The 18,922-nt window shown below is 38.5% G+C and overlaps 1 protein-coding gene across 1 annotated transcript in view; it reads right to left on the bottom strand.

The window, feature by feature from the left end:
- The window catches only part of LOC127436544 (flotillin-2a), a 37,959-nt gene that overhangs the window by 9,560 nt on the left and 9,477 nt on the right, over positions 1-18,922 (bottom strand). The window contains exons 2-3 of the mRNA XM_051690813.1: positions 12,355-12,436; positions 7,223-7,313 (exon numbers count right to left, since the gene is read on the bottom strand). Of these exons, the coding sequence (XP_051546773.1) occupies positions 7,223-7,313; positions 12,355-12,436 (173 nt within the window). The remainder of the gene's footprint in view (positions 1-7,222; positions 7,314-12,354; positions 12,437-18,922) is intronic.

Below are 18,922 nucleotides of genomic sequence, written 5' to 3'. Positions count from 1 at the left end.
ATTTAGGCTGTTGTTTATATGGCAAGTACTGTACATCTATTCTGTATAAGGACAACACATATAACTCTGGAGGAATGTGGGGACAGACATTAAGCACAACCAAATATGCAGGATGTTTTATGTATAACTGAGCCTGTGATTGGATATGTGATGTTTGATTGGTACAGGGATAAGCTCCAATCATTATTCATACCACTCTGAATGTGCATGAAAACGCTTAAATTAAAATAAGTAAATAAAAAAGCCAGTTAAATGAATTTGAGTGCTTTTTAAAACACAGATAAATGGCTGAAGGAGTCCCAAAGTGTAACATTCAAGCAGTGTGAGGTAGGATTGGGTGATATATTGAGTATATTGTATATATTACTGTATATCCAAAATAATTTTGCTGGTGATTTAAAAATAAGCAATATCATGATCAGTGGCATTACTACAAGCAGTGCAAGATGTGCAGCTGCACTGGGGCCTGGGGTGAATGGGGGACCCGGCAATGGCCACCCGAAAGGGAACGTTAAATGCTTTGCACTGAACACGTGCTTTGCACTGGGGCCTGTGAGATCCAAGTTACGCCACTGATCATTATTATTTAATGCACTTTTTTGTGGCCATTAAATTTTCTATGACCGTGTCATTAGACTGGTTTCATGATCATTCCATGTTTTGCTAAACTTCAGTAGCAAAAATGGCATTTGAGTAAGGAAGTTAAATTCAATTCCTTGAATCTGTTTAAATGGTCAGGTGCAATAAACCATCTTCACTGCATTTAGTAAAAACATAATGTGGTATTTACTGTAATGTATTGTTATACAGCGGCATATAAACGTTTTGTAAGAAACAGTCTGGAAAACATGTCTTCAGTTTAAAACAATTCAGAGCAAATATCGAAGTATAATTGTTTCGTTATATTGCCCAGCCCTAGTTTGAAGCAATGGAACAGATGATCAGTGTATACAAAAGTAAAACCAAACCTGCAGGGATTAAAAAAAATAAATAAATAAATAAAAATAAATTAGGGATGAGAACATTTGAGTTCTCAGTAGCTTAAAAAAAAAGGCATACATGTTATATCTGCATCCAAAAATGCCAGGGATATCCAATTATTAAAATTGCTTAAAACTTCGCAAGACACATACATAAAACCTCACACAGCCCAGAAGGCCTGGATTTGTCACCCCTTCACTCATAAATCCCTAAGTCTTAAAAAATGTAATCTCTCTCCATAGATATGAAAAGAAAAGGAGAATACTCATTCTTTGAAAATAAGAGGGGTGTTTTTGTGGGTCTAAGGTTTCGGGCAGAAGAAGCCACCCCTCTGCACTGAACTAAAATCAGCTTCCCCTTCACACATCAAAATCAGATTTTTTTCAAAGCTGAAAATAGTTTGAAGTTAAATGTTTTTTTTTTTGTTTGTTTTTTAATGCTAGCTTCTTGAAGCAGTACTTGCTTATGAAGAAAGCTGATTTCAGCGCAGTATCAAAGGTCAACTTCAACAAACACTGACAGGGTGTCTGTGCATTCTCCCCATAGTCATGCAGTCATTAAACAATTAAAGAGGGGGTATACCACAAGCAGTGCAATGCAGGCAGTGCTGGGGAGTAACAGAATACATGTAACGGGTTTACGTATTTAAAATACAAAGTATAAGTAACTGTATTCCACTACAGTTACAATTTAAATCATTGGTAATTAGAATACAGTTACATTCAAAAAGTATTTTGATTACTGAAGAGATTACTTTGCATTTTATTGTCATTTGTTTCATTTAATATTTAGTCCTTTCAGATGGAAAACATTTATACATATAAATGATGCGATCCAAAGTGCATTTGAACAGCAGTGAAACACTTTATGTTTTCCTGTAAAAATATCTAAAAATCCTTAAAACAAGATCAATTTGATTTATCTTGTTTATAGAAACAACACTGCATAAGATATTTAGGTTTTTCAGAGAATGCATTTTAACTTGTGTATTTTGTCTTACTGTACTGGCAGAGTTTTTAATAGTCAAAACAAGTGAAAAAATCTACCAGTGCTGAAGAAGTAATCCAAAGTATTTAGAATACGTTACTGACCTTGAGTAATCTAACGAAATATGTTACAAATTACATTTTACAGCATGTAATCTGTAATCTGTAGTGGAATACATTTCAAAAGTAACCCTCCCAACCCTGAATACAGGGCAGTATTTTCTGCAGTAGTTGAGGGTGGTGGGGAGTGGGGGAAACATCAGACAGACACAAACTGAATCTCAAATGACTCCATTTTGCATACATACTGGTCCAGTATCTCTGATGTTCTAGGAGCTAGATAAATGTTTCACTCAAATGCTGTCAGGAACCATCTCTCAACATATCTATCTTGACATTAAATTATTAGAGTCAGACAACTAATAGAACAGTGAAAAAGGACAAAAAAAAAAAAAAGGACAAAAAGGCCATTATTTAGTAAGTGGAGTTATTTCAGAATCAGATATTAAAAATGTGAATAAATTATGGAGTGTTCTACCATCCACAGTCAACAGGGGGAGCATTGGGACAAGCATTCATGACCACAATATCCCCTCCCAAACCCAAACTAGAGCAAAAAGGACCTCTAACTCATAATGCGCTCATGGGAAACCACAGCATAAACACAAAGGGGGAGATGCAAAACAGTGAGAATGAAAGTAGGACAAGTTTGAAAGCCTGAGTGTTTTAAGGTTCTTGTAAGGAAACAAAGTTATCTTCAACTTGGGACAAATTAAGAAACCATAGTCCAGGCATTATATGGATCTATATCTGTGTCTGCTAGTTAAAACTCATGGAGACTGATTTATTTTTTGAAAACAGGCACAAGGAGGAGGTCACTGCAGGAGAATGAATGGGTTGTCAACAGATATGTGGGTCCATTAGCTCAACAGCTGCAAGAACTCCATTTACAAAACACAAGAGACAGACTTCTCAGAAGTGCTCTAATATTGGAGGGGGTGTAACTTGGAGAGCTGAAGCAGCATATAACAGAATCATTATTTTTCAATTCACAGAACAATATTTTCTATTTTGATACTAAGTAATCATAGAGGCTCTCTATGGAGAGACCTAAAATTGAAGTCTCTATGGAGAGTGAATTGTGGAATGCCTTGTTTAGATTCCTCATCCAATCACATGTGGCTATGAGAGCCAACTGGCTTGTAATGGTAGGACTGCCTTTGTGTTTCAACACTCTCACTGTTAACAGAAACTCCAGACTAAGAAATCACAGAAAGCAATAGAACCGGCTTTGAGATAAAGTCTTCTGAATTAAGGATCCTATAAGTACAGGTATGATGACCACAAGTTCAGTTGTAACAGTTGGGTTTGTTGTAAATGAGTGAGTTTCCTTTTCCTGTTTGAAGATGGCTTTTCAAAAGAACACAGTAATGTTCATGAGGGTAAACATGTAACTTTAGATAAACATTGCACATTTTGGCATACTGACAGTAGATCCAAATATGCAAAAAAAATGTCAAGGGGAAAGTAAACAGAGGGGGAAAAAAAACATCAACATACGAATACATTCAGATTCCTTTTATCCGTTTGTGAAAAGCTTTTAGAAGCTTTAAAAAGGAAACGATGACAAAATATCTATAATCACTACACTACATAGATAAAGGACACAGAACATCATAACATCATTATATTCTTCTCTGTAAATTGCTTACTAGTTTTCTTTAACAGATACAGTTGAAGTCAAATGTTTACATACACCTTAGCCAAATACATTTAAATGCAGTTTTTCACAATTCCTGACATTTAATTGTAGTAAACATTCCCTCTTAGGCCATCTATTTTGTTAAGTGCACCAGTCCCTCCTGCAGCAAAACACCCCCAAAACATGATGCTACTACCCCCATGCTTCACGGTTGGGATGGTGTTCTTCGGCTTGCAAGCCTCACCCTTTTTCCTCCAAACATATCGATGGTCATTATACCCAAACAGTTCAATTTGTTTCATTAGACCAGAGGACATTTCTCCAGAAAGTAAGATCTTTGTCCCCACGTGCACTTGCAAACTATAGTCTGGCTTTTTATGGTGGTTTTGGAGCAGTGGCTTCTTCCTTGCTAAGCAGCCTTTCAGGTTATGTTGATATAGGACTTTTTTTTTTTTTTTTTGCTGTGGATATAGATACTTGTCTACCTGTTTCCTGCTCACAAGGTCCTTTGCTGTTGTTCTGGGATTGTCTCCTTCCTGAGCGGTATGATGGCTGAGTGGGCCAATTGTGTTTATACTTGCATAGTATTGTTTGTACAGAAAAAGTGATACCTTCAGGCATTTGGAAATTTCTCCCAAGGATGAACCAGAATATTTTTTCTGAGGTCTTTTGCTGCTTTCTTTGAATTTTCCCTTGATGTCAAGCAAAGAGGTACCGAGTTTGAAGGTAGGCCTTAAAATACATCCACAGGTACACCTCCAATTCAGAGTGTTAAATTAACACTCCTTGGTGTCTCCACGAGTCCACTCTACAAGAGGGTTAAAAACTAACACTGAACAGAGTTGAAACTGCTCCGTGTTGTGTTGAAACTACTCTATGTTGTGTTAATGTTGAATTGGCCAAACAGTTCATGAGATCAAGTAGGTACACTCTCTGAATGATGACTGATCATTAGTGATGACACCTGCTGTTAACAAGCAGAGTCTACTGAAGGAAAGAGGAACAACAAGAACAGGAAACCAAGACAACAAACCAGCAAACACTACAACAATTGAATCTAACTGAGATGTACATCAACTACAAATAAAATAGATTACTGGACAACAGTCTCTTAATATGTTGTGTGAGGATGTTTAAGAAATGAAGGTTATTTTGTTTTTCAAATGTGTACAAGTTATTTTTAAGAGTGGTTTGTCTCTATTTAGTGTTGCTGATGTCATTTTGTTTCATTTGAAGTCACCATTATGGTGATTAGCGTTCACTTTGATTAGGCACTTGAACTTTGTTTTATCATACGACAAATTCTTTCCTGCCTGTACAATATTGTTTAAGAAAACAACAATAATGCATTGTAATGGAGAAAAAAATATTTGGTTTAGTTCAAGTATCTCTTACGAAGACTTAAAACACAATATAATTTGACATTCTAATATGATTTGGGAAATATAATTTTGAAATTCAGACGGCATATTGGTAATAAAGATGGGTCAATGAGATACTGTTGTGACAAGATGAGCAGTTACTGTCTTTAGAGTATATAATCATTTGAGCTGACAATAAGACACACAGACATCAACATTTCACATACAAAACGCAACAATGGTGATAATCAACAAACTCATTTTCAGGCTCATGCCGCAATGCATGCTGGGTGCCAATGCTGAGTTCTGTACTATGTACACACCCACAATGCATGAAATCTGAAAATGAGTTTGTTTATGTCACTGTTGTTGTGTTTTGTATGCTGAGTCTTGATGTATGAGTATCATTGATGACTAAAGAATTATATCCCTCACAGGAAGCATGTGCTCAATTTGTTAAAACATAATTGCATCTACCCATCTCTGTTATTTACGAATTATATTTCCTTGATAAATACAAATTTTAAATTAAGCTATGACAATTATTCTTTGCACTTTGAATGATGTCTCTATAAGGTACTTGACCTCATCAAAAAGTACTCTCTGCATAATGCATCAGAACTGTTCTCTTGAACAATACTGCTCTGGCTGGAAAAGTATTGTGTTGTTAAAGTTCAAGTGTCTAACCAAAGTAAACACTAATCACCGTAATGGTGACTTCAAATTAACCTCTATTAATTCTCAATAAAGAACCTTTGAACACATATGAAAAACAAAACCCACATTATTAAGCATCCTCACATGGCACATTAAGAGACTGTTGTCAAAAAAATTATTTTATTTGCAGCTGATGTACATCTAAGTTAGACAGATTCAATTGTTGTGGTGTCTGCTGGATTGTTCTCGTTTCCCTGTTCTTGTTGTTCCTCTTTCCTTCAGTAGACTCTGCTTGTTAACAGCAGGTGTCATCACTAATGATCAGTCATCATTCAGAGAGTGTACCTACTTGATCTCATTAACCGTTTGGCCGATTCACAACACAGAGTAGATTCCACACTGTTCAGTGTTAGTTTTTAACTGCTGTAGAGTGGACTCATGGAGACACCAAGGAGTGTTAATTTAACACCAGTGATTTTGCTGCGTATCAGAAGCTAATTGGCTAATTGCCTAAAGTCTTGACATCATTTTCTGGAATTTTCCAAGCTGCTTAAAGGCACAGTTAACTTAGTGTATGTAAACTTCTGACCCACTGGAACTGTGATATAGTCAATTAAAAGTGAAACAATCTGTCTGTAAACAATTGTTGGAAAAATTACTCCTGTCATGCACAAAGTAGATATCCTAAACTATTTGTCAAAACTATAGTTTGCTTATATGAAATCTGTGGAGTGGATAAAAAATGAGTTTTGAATGACTTCAACCTAATTGTATGTAAACTTCTGACTTCAACTGTATTAAGGGTGATTTACATGATATGCAATAATCCTGCTGCTTTGTATTGCACAACTGCCAGTGTTGGGTGAAATCTGATTACAAAGTAACAAAAAATCTATTACTTTTAAGTACATTACTGGGGTTACACATATTTCTTATAAAATGTTTACGTAGAATACATTTAAAACATGAATTATGTTCATATGTATTGTATGTCTGTTTGTGTTTTTGCAACAGCTGAAGAGTGTACGTATGACAATGAACGAAGAGGAAATATAGACATTAGTTTGAAATCGTTGAGTGGATGTGTTTTTAGAAAGTAACTTAAAAAAGAAGAAATTAGTAATTAGAGAAGTAATTAGTAACTTGTAGTGGATTACTTTGAGTAACTTACCCCACGCTGCTTGTGAATGGATCACAAGCAAAGCTCGCCACCCATTGCATGTCATGTAAAATGCCCTTAATGAGTTTAGTTTTTCTAAGACAGATTGTTTTCAAAAACTCTTTCAGTCCTTGATTGACTGAACATTAAAACAAGAGCAAGTCAGTGACCTTCCATCTGATGAGACATACAGTACTAAGATTGGCACAGTTACATTCTGAGGGGGGGTCAAATTCAAGGACCAGGATAGGAGGGAAGGGAATGATAGAAAATAAAAAAAAAGGTGGTACAGAAGAGGGTTGTTGGGTCAGAAACCAGCCTGGCAAACCTGAAAGAGGCATTTAGAGCTAAGGTTAGGTGAGGTAAGGTGGTTTACCTGTGCCACACCTGTGACAGTAATAGCTACCCCCTCCGCTGTCTCTACATCCTCACATTTGGGTTGCAGGGTCATTATCTCAAGGGTTATCCTGTGGAAACGCAAAAAAGGGAAACAAACCAAAAAATTTGGCTATGAACTACGGGAGAAATGTAAAGAAAAGCGGTGTGAAAACTGGAAAGAGGTGGGATTAAAAGGAAGGCATGAAGGTAAACAACACATAATTAATCTGACTGTAGGGTGAAAATATGAAGACAACCACTTGGTCTGCACGAATCAGATGTTTTGACTGTGGGCTGTAATGAAATGCTCTGGATTCAGATTCAAAGACCACTTGCTTGTATACAGTCTTCCTATATTCCCTCAACCATAAGTCTATTTGCAATCAAAATGAAACTTTATAATGCAACCATTAATTTTCCTAATAGCCCAGCATCTGATCCATTCATCATTCATTACAGTAACCCAGCAGTCGGAGCACACTGACGTGAGCCATTAGTTATATGAGCCATGAGCGCGCTGCGTAGCCAAACACCAGACAAGGAAAGTGAGAAATGACTCTTTCTCCTTCACTGTAGAGGAAGACGCAACATAACAGTGTGGAAAACAGTGTGCGAGCACATGTATGTGTGGGTAACGCAGGAAATGTAACCAGGCCACTGTCTTTCACATCCTGAGTGCCTGAAAATTTTCTCTTTTTAAGCACTCTTTCATTTGGTTGGCTTTTTTTATTAAATGTGATTACCTGAGCGACCCCAGTCACATCCAAGGGGACACCCTCTGAAGTTTCGATATTCTCGCAGCGACAGAGGATGGTCATTATCTCCAGAGACAGTCTATGCAGGGAGATGGGGCGGAGGGGCGGGGGAGAGAGGGAAATGAGGGGTGGGAAGGGGAGGCAGGACAGCATAATATTATCAGTGTGTTAAAACATGTGGGGGGGGGGGGGGGGGTGGACAGAGGTCAGGGTTCAAGGTTAGGGAGGATGGGTGCTGTTGTTGATTGCAGTTGTATCTGGACCGTCAGGGAGCTGTTGTTTGCTGCAAGGTGGAGAGATCTTCTGCATCATATAATTTTTTTCTCATGTAACTGATTCTGAGTGGGTGTTTTTTTCAATATGTCTATTAGAGATATCAAAAATGTCCATACTAAAATAAAAAAGTGAGCCTAACAACATAATTTTTTTTCTGCAGAATCGGTGGTACCAAGTACCTATTCACTTTGGTATCTCCAATGCAGCCAAATAGAGCTGTCATTAATATTAATCAGAACACAATACTGACAAGAAAAGAGAAAACCACTTACTGTACCATTTACTTCAAGCTATGTTTACTTAATTGAGGAATAATTAAAAGGTTACAATCCATTGATTTAATTTCTAAATACTTACTTGAATATTTAACTTTTTAAATAAAATATAGTGTTTAAAAGGATACTAGTTTGTGCTGTGGTATTAAAATTAGCATTGAGAATAATAAAATTTCCTTGGTATTAGTACTGCTGACTGAAATGTAGGTTTTATGACAATCCTCATGTACATTAAGCCTTGCACTACCTTTTATCATTTGCATATTGCTCCCAAACCACTCATTTAAAGATTCCAAAGCAATTTTCATTTTTGATAACTTGTTCAAGCTACAGGTGGTTTTCGACTGAGGAATTCCAGCCTAAACACTGCTAAATTGCAACATGCTAGTTTCTGCATCACCACTGGCAGAACTAATGTTCTGTTAGAAACATTTTTATGTCTTTAACAATATTGTGATTTTTTCTGTACTTTTACGTACTTCTGTTACGTGTAGAGATGTAGTTTAAATGACAGCGTTTATCATTACGCTGTGGCTGCACATTTAATCGCATTCGGAATACATTTCTGAATCAACATTCACTCAGCTGGTTCAATGGATTAAGTTCTTTGATACTAGCATACATTACAAACACTAAATACTAGTGCTAATAATAAAATGAACGCTAACTCTAAAAGGATTGTTTGGTGTGATAAGTAGGATTATAAGAAAGTATTCATAAAACACACAAACAGTATAAATTAGTAAATCATCCATTAGGACAATGGGATAATTTACATAGGAATTTGAAAAAAGTATGTGAAAATCTGTGTGTAAACATTTTGTAAAATAGCATGTCAAAGGTTCCCGGATGGGAATGCAGTATGCTGATGTGGAATCTAGATGCAATTTCATGATATTCCAAACTGGCTCAATCCTTAAAACAATAGTTAAAACCCAATACTTAGTATTAGTATGCAAATTAAGATTCAGCCAGAGTTACTGTATCATGTACCACCATATGTGCAGTGCTCTGGAGGCCCATATCACAGGAATTGAGGATGGAGCCCATCAAAACAATCCATTCAAAACATGCTGTAGAGCTAAAAGTAAAAGGTTTCTACCACACTTTTAGATGAGCAGCTTGTCCTGTACCTTTCAAGTTGGTTTTTACCAATGAAAAATGTTTGATATTTTTGTTGGACTGAGACGGAGCATGTCTGAATGAGTAACATCTTAACGGTATGTGCAGTACAGATCACTCAACTGTATGTTGCATTTCAGCCCTTGTGCTGCAGCAAGCCTCTCTCTCTTTCGCAATCTTTAACAATTAGATCAATGTAGCTCTTAGAGCTGCCAGTAAACCAGATTACTACGTTATTTTTCAGGAAAGGGGGGGATGGAAAGCGATATCCCACACAGCCTTGTTTCAAGGCTATGCACTCAGCAACAACTGCTGGAACCACAGTTTACAGAAACAAAGATAAACCCTTTATTAAAAAATATTTTTTTGGATGTATAGTTTTTTTTTTAGATGCCTACATTTAGAATTTCTTATTTTAATTTTCTTTTGAATGCAACATTTTATTACTGACTCATTAAATAGAGGTGATACTGTATATTGGTTTTACAGATTAATCGGTGCAGACAGTAGCGGAACTATCGGTTATCTGCAAAAATCTATGCCAATATATATATATTTTTTAATTCCTCTGTATTCCTCACTGGAGAATTCTACAGTTAGAATGGCTTGTTACTGTTTAACCGCAGTTTCTAGAAGTGAAATATAAACAATAACAGACACCTCCTGGGGATTTGCTGTATCTAAATCTTTAGTCACCCATAATTTTATCCCCACTTTAATGCATACTTTCCTATTTTGATTAAATAATCAAGCATTCTGAATTGAAGCGAGGGCATGCAAAGAAAAATGTCAGCACATACACTGTCTCTCCAATTTCATAACTTTCTTAGAAATATAATTATACAAAACCCTTTATCTGGTGAATATATAGGCTATAAAAAGTTTAATTTGGTAAATACTTAAATATAGAGCATTGTAACAGCCAAGTCTATGTCATTTCAAAATAAGAGTTCCCGTTGTGTTTCATGCTTGCTTAGAGATAAAAGTCCCACGTTATGCGCCAAATCCTATTTTTTTCTGGTTATCATTGGGATTTTGGTTAAACAATAAACTGCATCTGGGATTTTATTCATTTTGGACTCTTGTGGCTTCTGCATCTGTGCCCATCATTGCAAGGAATGCCTAAGAAATCTTTTTTTTAAATATCAGCCATTATCAACCTTTTCCACCACCTAGTTATCAGTACTGGCAAAAGTCACTATTGTTCGACTGCTTACATTAAGATTAAAATATAAATGTTCTACTGAAATGTACTTCATGAACACTTAGCTCCAACATTTAAACTTATATTTGCATTTCCTCAGTTGATCGATAGTTCCGCAGAGTTGATTTAGCACAATAATCTGGTTCCCAGAAGTGAGATTCCGGAAACAGACATTAGACACGCAAAGGTGAGTCCAGTGCATGTAAAAGCAGGTTAGCTAGGCAAACACTTATAGAAATTAACAGAGGAGGAACATCAGAAAAAAAGGCAGGCTGATTATTTTAGATTGCACATGCATAACCTTCTCAGAGAACAAAGTCAATAAAAGGAAGAAAAAGAATAAAAAATATGTTTTTTAAGTAGTCAACTTGCGAATAGACGCATATGACTTGGTGTCTTGTAAATGTGTTTACCAGTTCATGCATTTGTGTACTCTACACAATAACAATCCCGATACTGAACAACACATACAATTTTACCACCACAGTATCACAGATATTTAGAATGACTACACTCCCATGTATTCATCAACAGATGTCGCTCCATTAATTAGCTTCTATTCGTAGCCATTGAAGCTGAACCTCGGTCTACCCTGTAGTATTGTTAACTCTTGTTAAGTATTGTTTATTTTTCCAAACACTGACCCTGGATCCTGAGGCCTTGCTGAAGCGAGTTAGGAAGTGTTCATGTGTGTTAGAACAGGAAGGGCTGATTCTGATATACCAGACATAATGTTCGTTCATAAAGACTGCAAGCCATCTAGATCGGTGACTACATAACTAAATGCACATTTAAAAGGAAGACTGCTCAGCAGACAGGGTGTGGACAGCAACAATATACCCTTTATGGCAATGAAACATTTATTTTTGTTTTCAAGGTTTAACAGTTTTTCCTTAATGATTTACAGGCTTAAGTGGATCGTTCACCCAAAAATTTAAATTCTGTCATCATTTACTCAGCCTCATGTTATTCCAAATCCATAAGACTTCCTCTGTTATGGGGAACACAAAGTAGAGGTAGGCAGAATTTTAGCCTAAGTCACCACTGACCTTCACTCTATAGAAAAAATATGCAATGAAAGGGAATGGTGGCTGAGGCTAACAGTCTTCCTAATGTCTCTTTTTGGGTTGCAAATAAAAAAGAAAGTCATACACGTTTGAAACAACATCAGAGCAAGTAAATGATGAAAAAATTTTCATTTTTGGGTGATTCTTTAATGGTTTTAAATGTGTTGGAGAGCATAACAACAGGCACAGGTGGGTGCACTTCAGAGTTTCATTTAAGCAGACATTTTATTCAGAACTGATTTTAAGAGTCTAGCGAGTGAAATGTGAGCATGCGGTGACTTGTCTCTTAAATGGTCCTAATCCCCACGCTGTGTGAACTGAAATGTAAATACGTGGAGAAGATTCGTTCATTCAATGAGACAACCATTTGTTTATATTGTGAACTGATAAACAAGAGAGAGTGAGTGAATGTGATGAATGGACATTCTTACTTCTGTATGTCGGTGATAAGCCACCATGCCCAGGCCCAGCCTCCCACTGTATAGCTCTTCTCGTCTGAGCCACAGCAGCCACCTAGGAAAATAATCAAGTCATATTTAGGCTATTACAAATGCTTCGCACTAATCTCCCTTTTAAATGTCAACACTCGTTTGATGCAGTCATTTTGGAATTTTAATACAATATTCAACCCTTTTTAAAGATGTCTTTCTAGAACTTACTTAAAGGGATAGTTCAACCAGAAAGGAAAATTCTGTCATCATTTACTTAAATGATCATGCCATACAACTTTTTTCTTGGAACATAAAATGAAATGACAAACTCAATCACCATTCACTTTCATTGTATGGAAAAAAAAAAAAAAGATGCAATTGAAATGGGAATAAGACAAACTTTTGTGCTCCTCTGAAAATAATAATAATAATAATAAAGGTCATACAGGGTCAGAACAAAATATGTTCGGAACAGTAAATGATGACAGAATTTTCATTTTTGGGTGACCAATTATTTTAATACATATTTAATTTTTAAAATCTCTCCATGTAAAATCTTTCAGCCTATTTTACAAGTCCTACAGAAATGCCAAACTGTCAGTCACCACTTTTACCACCTACAGAATGTTACAAACCCCATGCAAGCCTCACCAACCTGGTTTACAATCAAAGTGAACAACAACCTGTTTATAAAACCATAAGCAATGAAAATCACTGGAAATCCCCTGCTCACATTTACAACCACCAAAATGGTTTGGTCAGTAATCAGCTAGAGATGCTACTCTCACAAAAAAATAACACCTAGCATGTACCTAATCCAGCAAATGTTGTGTGTAGGCATAGAATGAACATAGCTGTGTAACTAGATTTTGCAAACAAAACTGACTTTCATATACCATGCCAAATTCTACGTTATGTCACATTTTCTGGGTGAAATTAACACTAGAGGTGCTACAACTGTGTTTTATTCACTTTCAGACAAATCACAACTACAATGGCTGATTATCAAATCAAATCAAATCACTTTATTGTCACACAGCCATATACACAAGTGCAATGGTGTGTGAAATTCTTGGGTGCAGTTCCGATCAACATAGCAGTCGTGACAGTGATGAGACATATACCAATTTACAATAACATCAGATTAACACAACACAATTTAAACATTTGATATACACATAATTACACTCAACAATATACAAATAATAACATACACTGTACAGTATACAATACGCTGTTTTTATTTTACTATATAGATACACATTATTCAATAAAAATAAAAAATAAAAATATATAAAAAAAGTATATATAGAATGTACAGTATTGTACTGTATTGACATTCAGGCTGTCGGTTGATAGTCAGTTGTTAAGAGAGAGAATATAATATAATAATGATATAATTTATGACAGTCCGGTGTGAGATATAAGAGTATGGGTAATAAAGTAAGGGTAATAAAGTGCAGTGCTGATGTATTTTGATCGTGGGAGATCAAGAGTTCAGAAGTCTGATTGCTTGGGGGAAGAAGCTGTCATGGAGTCGGCTGGTGCGGGTCCTGATGCTGCGATACCACCTACCTGATGGTAGCAGTGAGAACAGCCCATGGCTCGGGTGGCTGGAGTCTCTGATGATCCTCTCAGCTTTTTTCACACACCGCCTTGTATATATTTCCTGGAGGGAGGGAAGCTCACCTCCGATGAAGTGTCTGGCAGTTCGCACCACCCTTTGCAGTGCTTTGCGGTTGTGGGCGGTGCTATTGCCGTACCAGGCGGAGATGCAGCCAGACAGGATGCTCTCTACAGTGCAGGTGTAGAACCGTGTGAGGATGTGGTGGTTCATTCCAAACTTCCTCAGCCGTCTCAGGAAGAAGAGGCGCTGATGAGCCTTCTTCACAACGACTTCAGTGTGGATGGACCATGTGAGTTCCTCAGTGATGTGGACACCCAGGAACTTGAAGCTGCTGACTCTCTCCACTGGTGCTCCATTGATGGTGATGGGACTGTGTTCTCTATCTCTTCTCCTGAAGTCCACCACAAGCTCCTTTGTCTTACTGACGTTGAGGGAGAGGTTGTGCTCCTGACACCAGTGTGTCAGAGTGTGCACCTCCTCTCTGTAGGCCGTTTCATCATTGTCAGTGATCAGACCTACCACCGTCGTGTCATCAGCAAACTTAATGATGGCATTGGAGCTATGTGTTGCCACACAGTCATGTGTGTACAAGGAATACAGTAGTGGGCTGAGAACACAGCCCTGCGGGGCTCCAGTGTTGAGGGTCAGTGATGAGGAGATGTTGCTGCCTATTCTAACCACCTGGCGTCTGCTTGACAGGAAGTCCAGGATCCAGCTGCACAGCGAGCTGTTTAAGCCCAGAGCCCGGAGTTTCTCATCTAGCTTGGAGGGCACTATGGTGTTGAATGCTGAGCTGTAGTCTACAAACAGCATTCTCACATAAGTGTTCTTTTTTTCCAGGTGGGAGAGAGCAGTGTGTATCGTAGATGCAATGGCATCATCAGTGGAGCGGTTGTTGTGGTAAGCAAACTGCTGCGGGTCAAGAGAGAGAGGCAGCACAGAGCAGATGTAATCTCTGACTAGTCTCTCAAAGCATTTGCTGATGATGGGGGTCAGAGCAACAGGACGCCAGTCATTTAAGCAAGTTATTTTTGATTGTTTTGGAACAGGCACAATGGTGGATGTTTTAAAGCATGTGGGACTACAGACAAAGAGAGGGATAGGTTGAAAATGTCTGTAAAAACACCAGCCAGCTGGTTTGCGCACGCTCCGATGACGTGGCCCGGGATGCCGTCTGGGCCCGCGGCTTTGTGGATATTCACCCATCGGAAGGATCGGGTTACATCCGCTACAGAAACGGAGAGTGAACTAACCTCTGTAGCTTCAGCCGCGAGAGCTCTCTCCGCGAGGGCGGTGTTATTTCCCTCAAAACGAGCATAAAAAGTATTTAGCTCATCCGGGAGAGAGGCAGCGGTGTTCATGGTGGAGTTTTTAATCCCTTTAAAGTCCGTGATGATGTTAATTCCCTGCCACATGCTTCTAGAGTTGGTGGTGTTAAACTGTCCTTCAATCTTGTTCCTGTACTGGCGTTTTGCGGTTCTGATAGTTTTTCGGAGGGCATAACTGGCTTGTTTATGCTCCTCCGCGTTCCCGGAATTAAAAGCGGAGGTCCGCACATTAACTGCCGCGCGAACATCGTTATTCATCCATGGTTTCTGATTCGGATAGATCCGTATTGTTCTGGTCGGAACCACGTCCTCTACGCACGTTCTGATGAAACATTACACTATCAGCGTAAAGCTCAATGTCATCATCAGAGGCGGACCGGAACATCTCCCAGTCCGTGTGATCAAAACAGTCTTGTAGCGTAGAATCTGGTTGGTCCAACCAGCACTGGATCGTTCTGAGGGTGGGTGCTTCCTGTTTCAGTTTCTGCCTGTAAGCGGGCAGAAGCAGAATGGAAGAGTGGTCCAATTTGCCAAATGGTGGGCGGGGATGGGATTTGTAGCCATCCCGGAAGGGAGTGTAGCAATGGTCCAAAGCTCGGTCCCCTCGTGTGTTGAAACTAATGTGCTGGTGGTATTTTGGTGCGACTGATTTGAAACTGGCTTTATTAAAGTTCCCGGTCACAATGAACGCGGCCTCAGGGTGCGCGGTTTCCTGCTCACTTATACTCCCATACAGTTCCTTGATTGCCCGGTCTGTGTCGGCTTGTGGGGGGATGTACACAGCAGTGATAATGACCGCTGTGAATTCCCTCGGTAGCCAGAATGGTCGACACAGAAGCATGAGAAATTCCAGATCAGGAGAGCAGAAAGACCTGATAGAATGTACGTTCCTCTGATCACACCAGGATTTGTTGATCATAAAACATACACCACCTCCTCTGCTTTTACCTGAGAGGTCTTTTGCTCTGTCCGCTCGGTGCACAGAGAACCCCGGGTTCAATGGCTGAGTCTGGAATCTCCGCAGACATCCAAGTTTCCGTAAGGCAGATAATGCAGCAGTCCCCTGTATCTCGTTGGAAAGAGATCCGCGCTTTCAGCTCGCAGAGCTTGTTATCCAGAGACGGAACATTTGCCAGTAGAATAGTGGGTAGCGGGGGTCGATTTGCGCGGCGTCTTACTCTGATGAGAATGCCGGCTCCGTTTCCCTTTTCCTTTTGCGTTTCCGCAGACGTGCTGCCCAGACAAAGGGCTCCGCTTGCGTGTTTGTAAACAGTGGGTCGGCATTGAGAAATTTGAAGTCCGGTTTACTGTGTGAAATTGCTGTACCAATGTCCAAAAGTGTTTGTCTGTCGTAGACAATAAGGCAGACAACATCCAAGACAAAAAACATAAGAATTGTGAACAAAACAAACAAAACACTACTATGTTGTGTCGGAGCTCGCAACGCAGCAGCCATACTTGGCGCCATCTTGATTTCAGGGACTTTAGATTATGACTTTATAAACACATATACTATTAAATCACACACTGCTGTTATGATATTGAAACACTTTTACTATAACGTACCATTGGAAATACATATCCACTTTATCATATCGATATATTTGAATGCTTTTTTTTTTTTTTTTTTACAGACTTGCCTACATTTACACACTTATTCCAACATAATTAGCATTCGTGGTAGCTCACCTGACAGAGCGTTGGACTTTGAACTCGGCAGACCGCAGATCAAGATCAGTCAAGCATGCAAGCTGACAAAGAAGCAACATGAAATGATTGTGGTTGCTTTAGAAAATGTGCTTTCCATTTAGCATTTTGTTTTTGGACATTTCTAGGCGTTGGTTAAGGGTAAGGATGTCTTTTGTGTCTACTTCTCATTTGATTTTAGATCACTTTTGGTCAGGTTTAGGTTAGGGAGGTATGTTTTACCATTTCATTCACTTTTGGTGCCCCCCGCTGAACATTTCAATGGGAAACTGCAGCAAAATGTGTAATAAGGCTCATAATTTTGTTTTGGTCACGTAATGTCCATGAGACCAGTCTGGAACAGAATGACTACTCTGTTACTAACATGTGACTAGTGCATTTGATTACAGTATAACCATTTCTGAATTAGTGGTCGACCGATATATCGCAGAGGCCAATAAATAGGCCGATAGTCTGACTTTTTTTAAACTATCGGCATTGGCCGATAAGTTTTCCGGTTTGGTAAATTTTTTTCTTGAGGGCACCGAAAATCCCTTGCTTGCATGTGAAGCGACTGAGACGTGTAAACGACCAGTCATGGTTCATTTTGTCTGTGTCTCGTTTCGAAGGCTACGTGCTAGGTAGGACGCGTCCTTTGAAGTCCGCGGTATACCGAGTGTCCTCCTTTAAACAAGTCTCGTTTAAACGAGACAGCCTTCGTAGGACAAACGGAAACAGAACGTAAAATGGTTACTATGATAGCACGCGCGAGCACTTTGAGTGAGAAGGGAACAAAGTCCCTCTGGAAGAGAATGTATGAGGTACATTTTAGGAGAGTTATAATGATGTAAAGAGAAAAGAAAATAGATTTTACAGGTGTACTTTTAGTCTAATACTTTATTTTAATTATATATTAATATAATTATACATATTATATACTCTGCACCCATCTACTGTGGTACTTCAACTTGGGAATTAACATTATTTGCATTTGAACATCATATTTACAGGCAAATTGGCATCTTTTTTTTTTTTTTTTTTGACATTTCCGTTGAAGCAAAGAATTGTGGGCTGTGAGTGCCCAAGAAGGATACACCTCATGCATCCTCCGAATTCCCGTGAAAGAAGGTCGCATTCGAAGGCTGCATTCGAAGTGCCCTACTCACTTTTCTGAAACGAGACTTATGCGGCCGACAAATGCGACCTCCGGAAGGCACAGCCTTCCAAACGAGAGACAGCCTACGTTGTTACGTGCCATTGTGTTACTACAATAATAGACTGGTGTGCAACACAGTCTCATTTAAACGGTCCACATATCAGAGCCGTGGCAGACGCATTTGAGCTCATAATGTTAAAGTGTTTGCCTGTTTCACTCCCCCGCTCTCTCCTCAACAGTTCCCTGTAACTTAAACTGTCTTGTATAATAAGGCAAATTTCAATAAAACTTCTATTATATACCATCTGCAAATATCTTGTTTAAACAGATGTAATTCATGAACCTCACGAAAATCTTCCCGTCGAGTGCTCATCTAATATCTTCCTCTAAAACGTGTTTCTATCAGCCAGAATCAAAACTTCAGGATTAGGATCAAAAGTTCCTTTCATTCACAAATCATGACGGTCCGTCTGTGACAATCCATACAGGCGATCCTTTTTCACAGACTGTGATGACGTGATTCTGCCTTTTTTAGCAGCATAAATCTCGCAATTTTTTTTTATATTATACATTTTTTAAATATTGAGTGTAAATTTATAACATTATGCTTTGTGTTATATTACCCTGGAATTAGTTTTAAAAACTGAATTACCACAGATGTGAGGGGATTTCTATTACAGCTGCTGAGAGAGTGACAGTAAATTTGGCATTTTCTCCCATCTGACTGTCTTAATCCACTGCTCTCTATTTTTTTCCTCTTCTGGAAAGTCA

Source organism: Myxocyprinus asiaticus, chromosome 4, assembly GCF_019703515.2.
Source record: "Myxocyprinus asiaticus isolate MX2 ecotype Aquarium Trade chromosome 4, UBuf_Myxa_2, whole genome shotgun sequence".
Taxonomy (NCBI): Eukaryota; Metazoa; Chordata; class Actinopteri; order Cypriniformes; family Catostomidae; genus Myxocyprinus; species Myxocyprinus asiaticus.
Note: the sequence above shows the minus strand (reverse complement) of the source record. Positions and strands in the feature narration are given on the sequence as shown.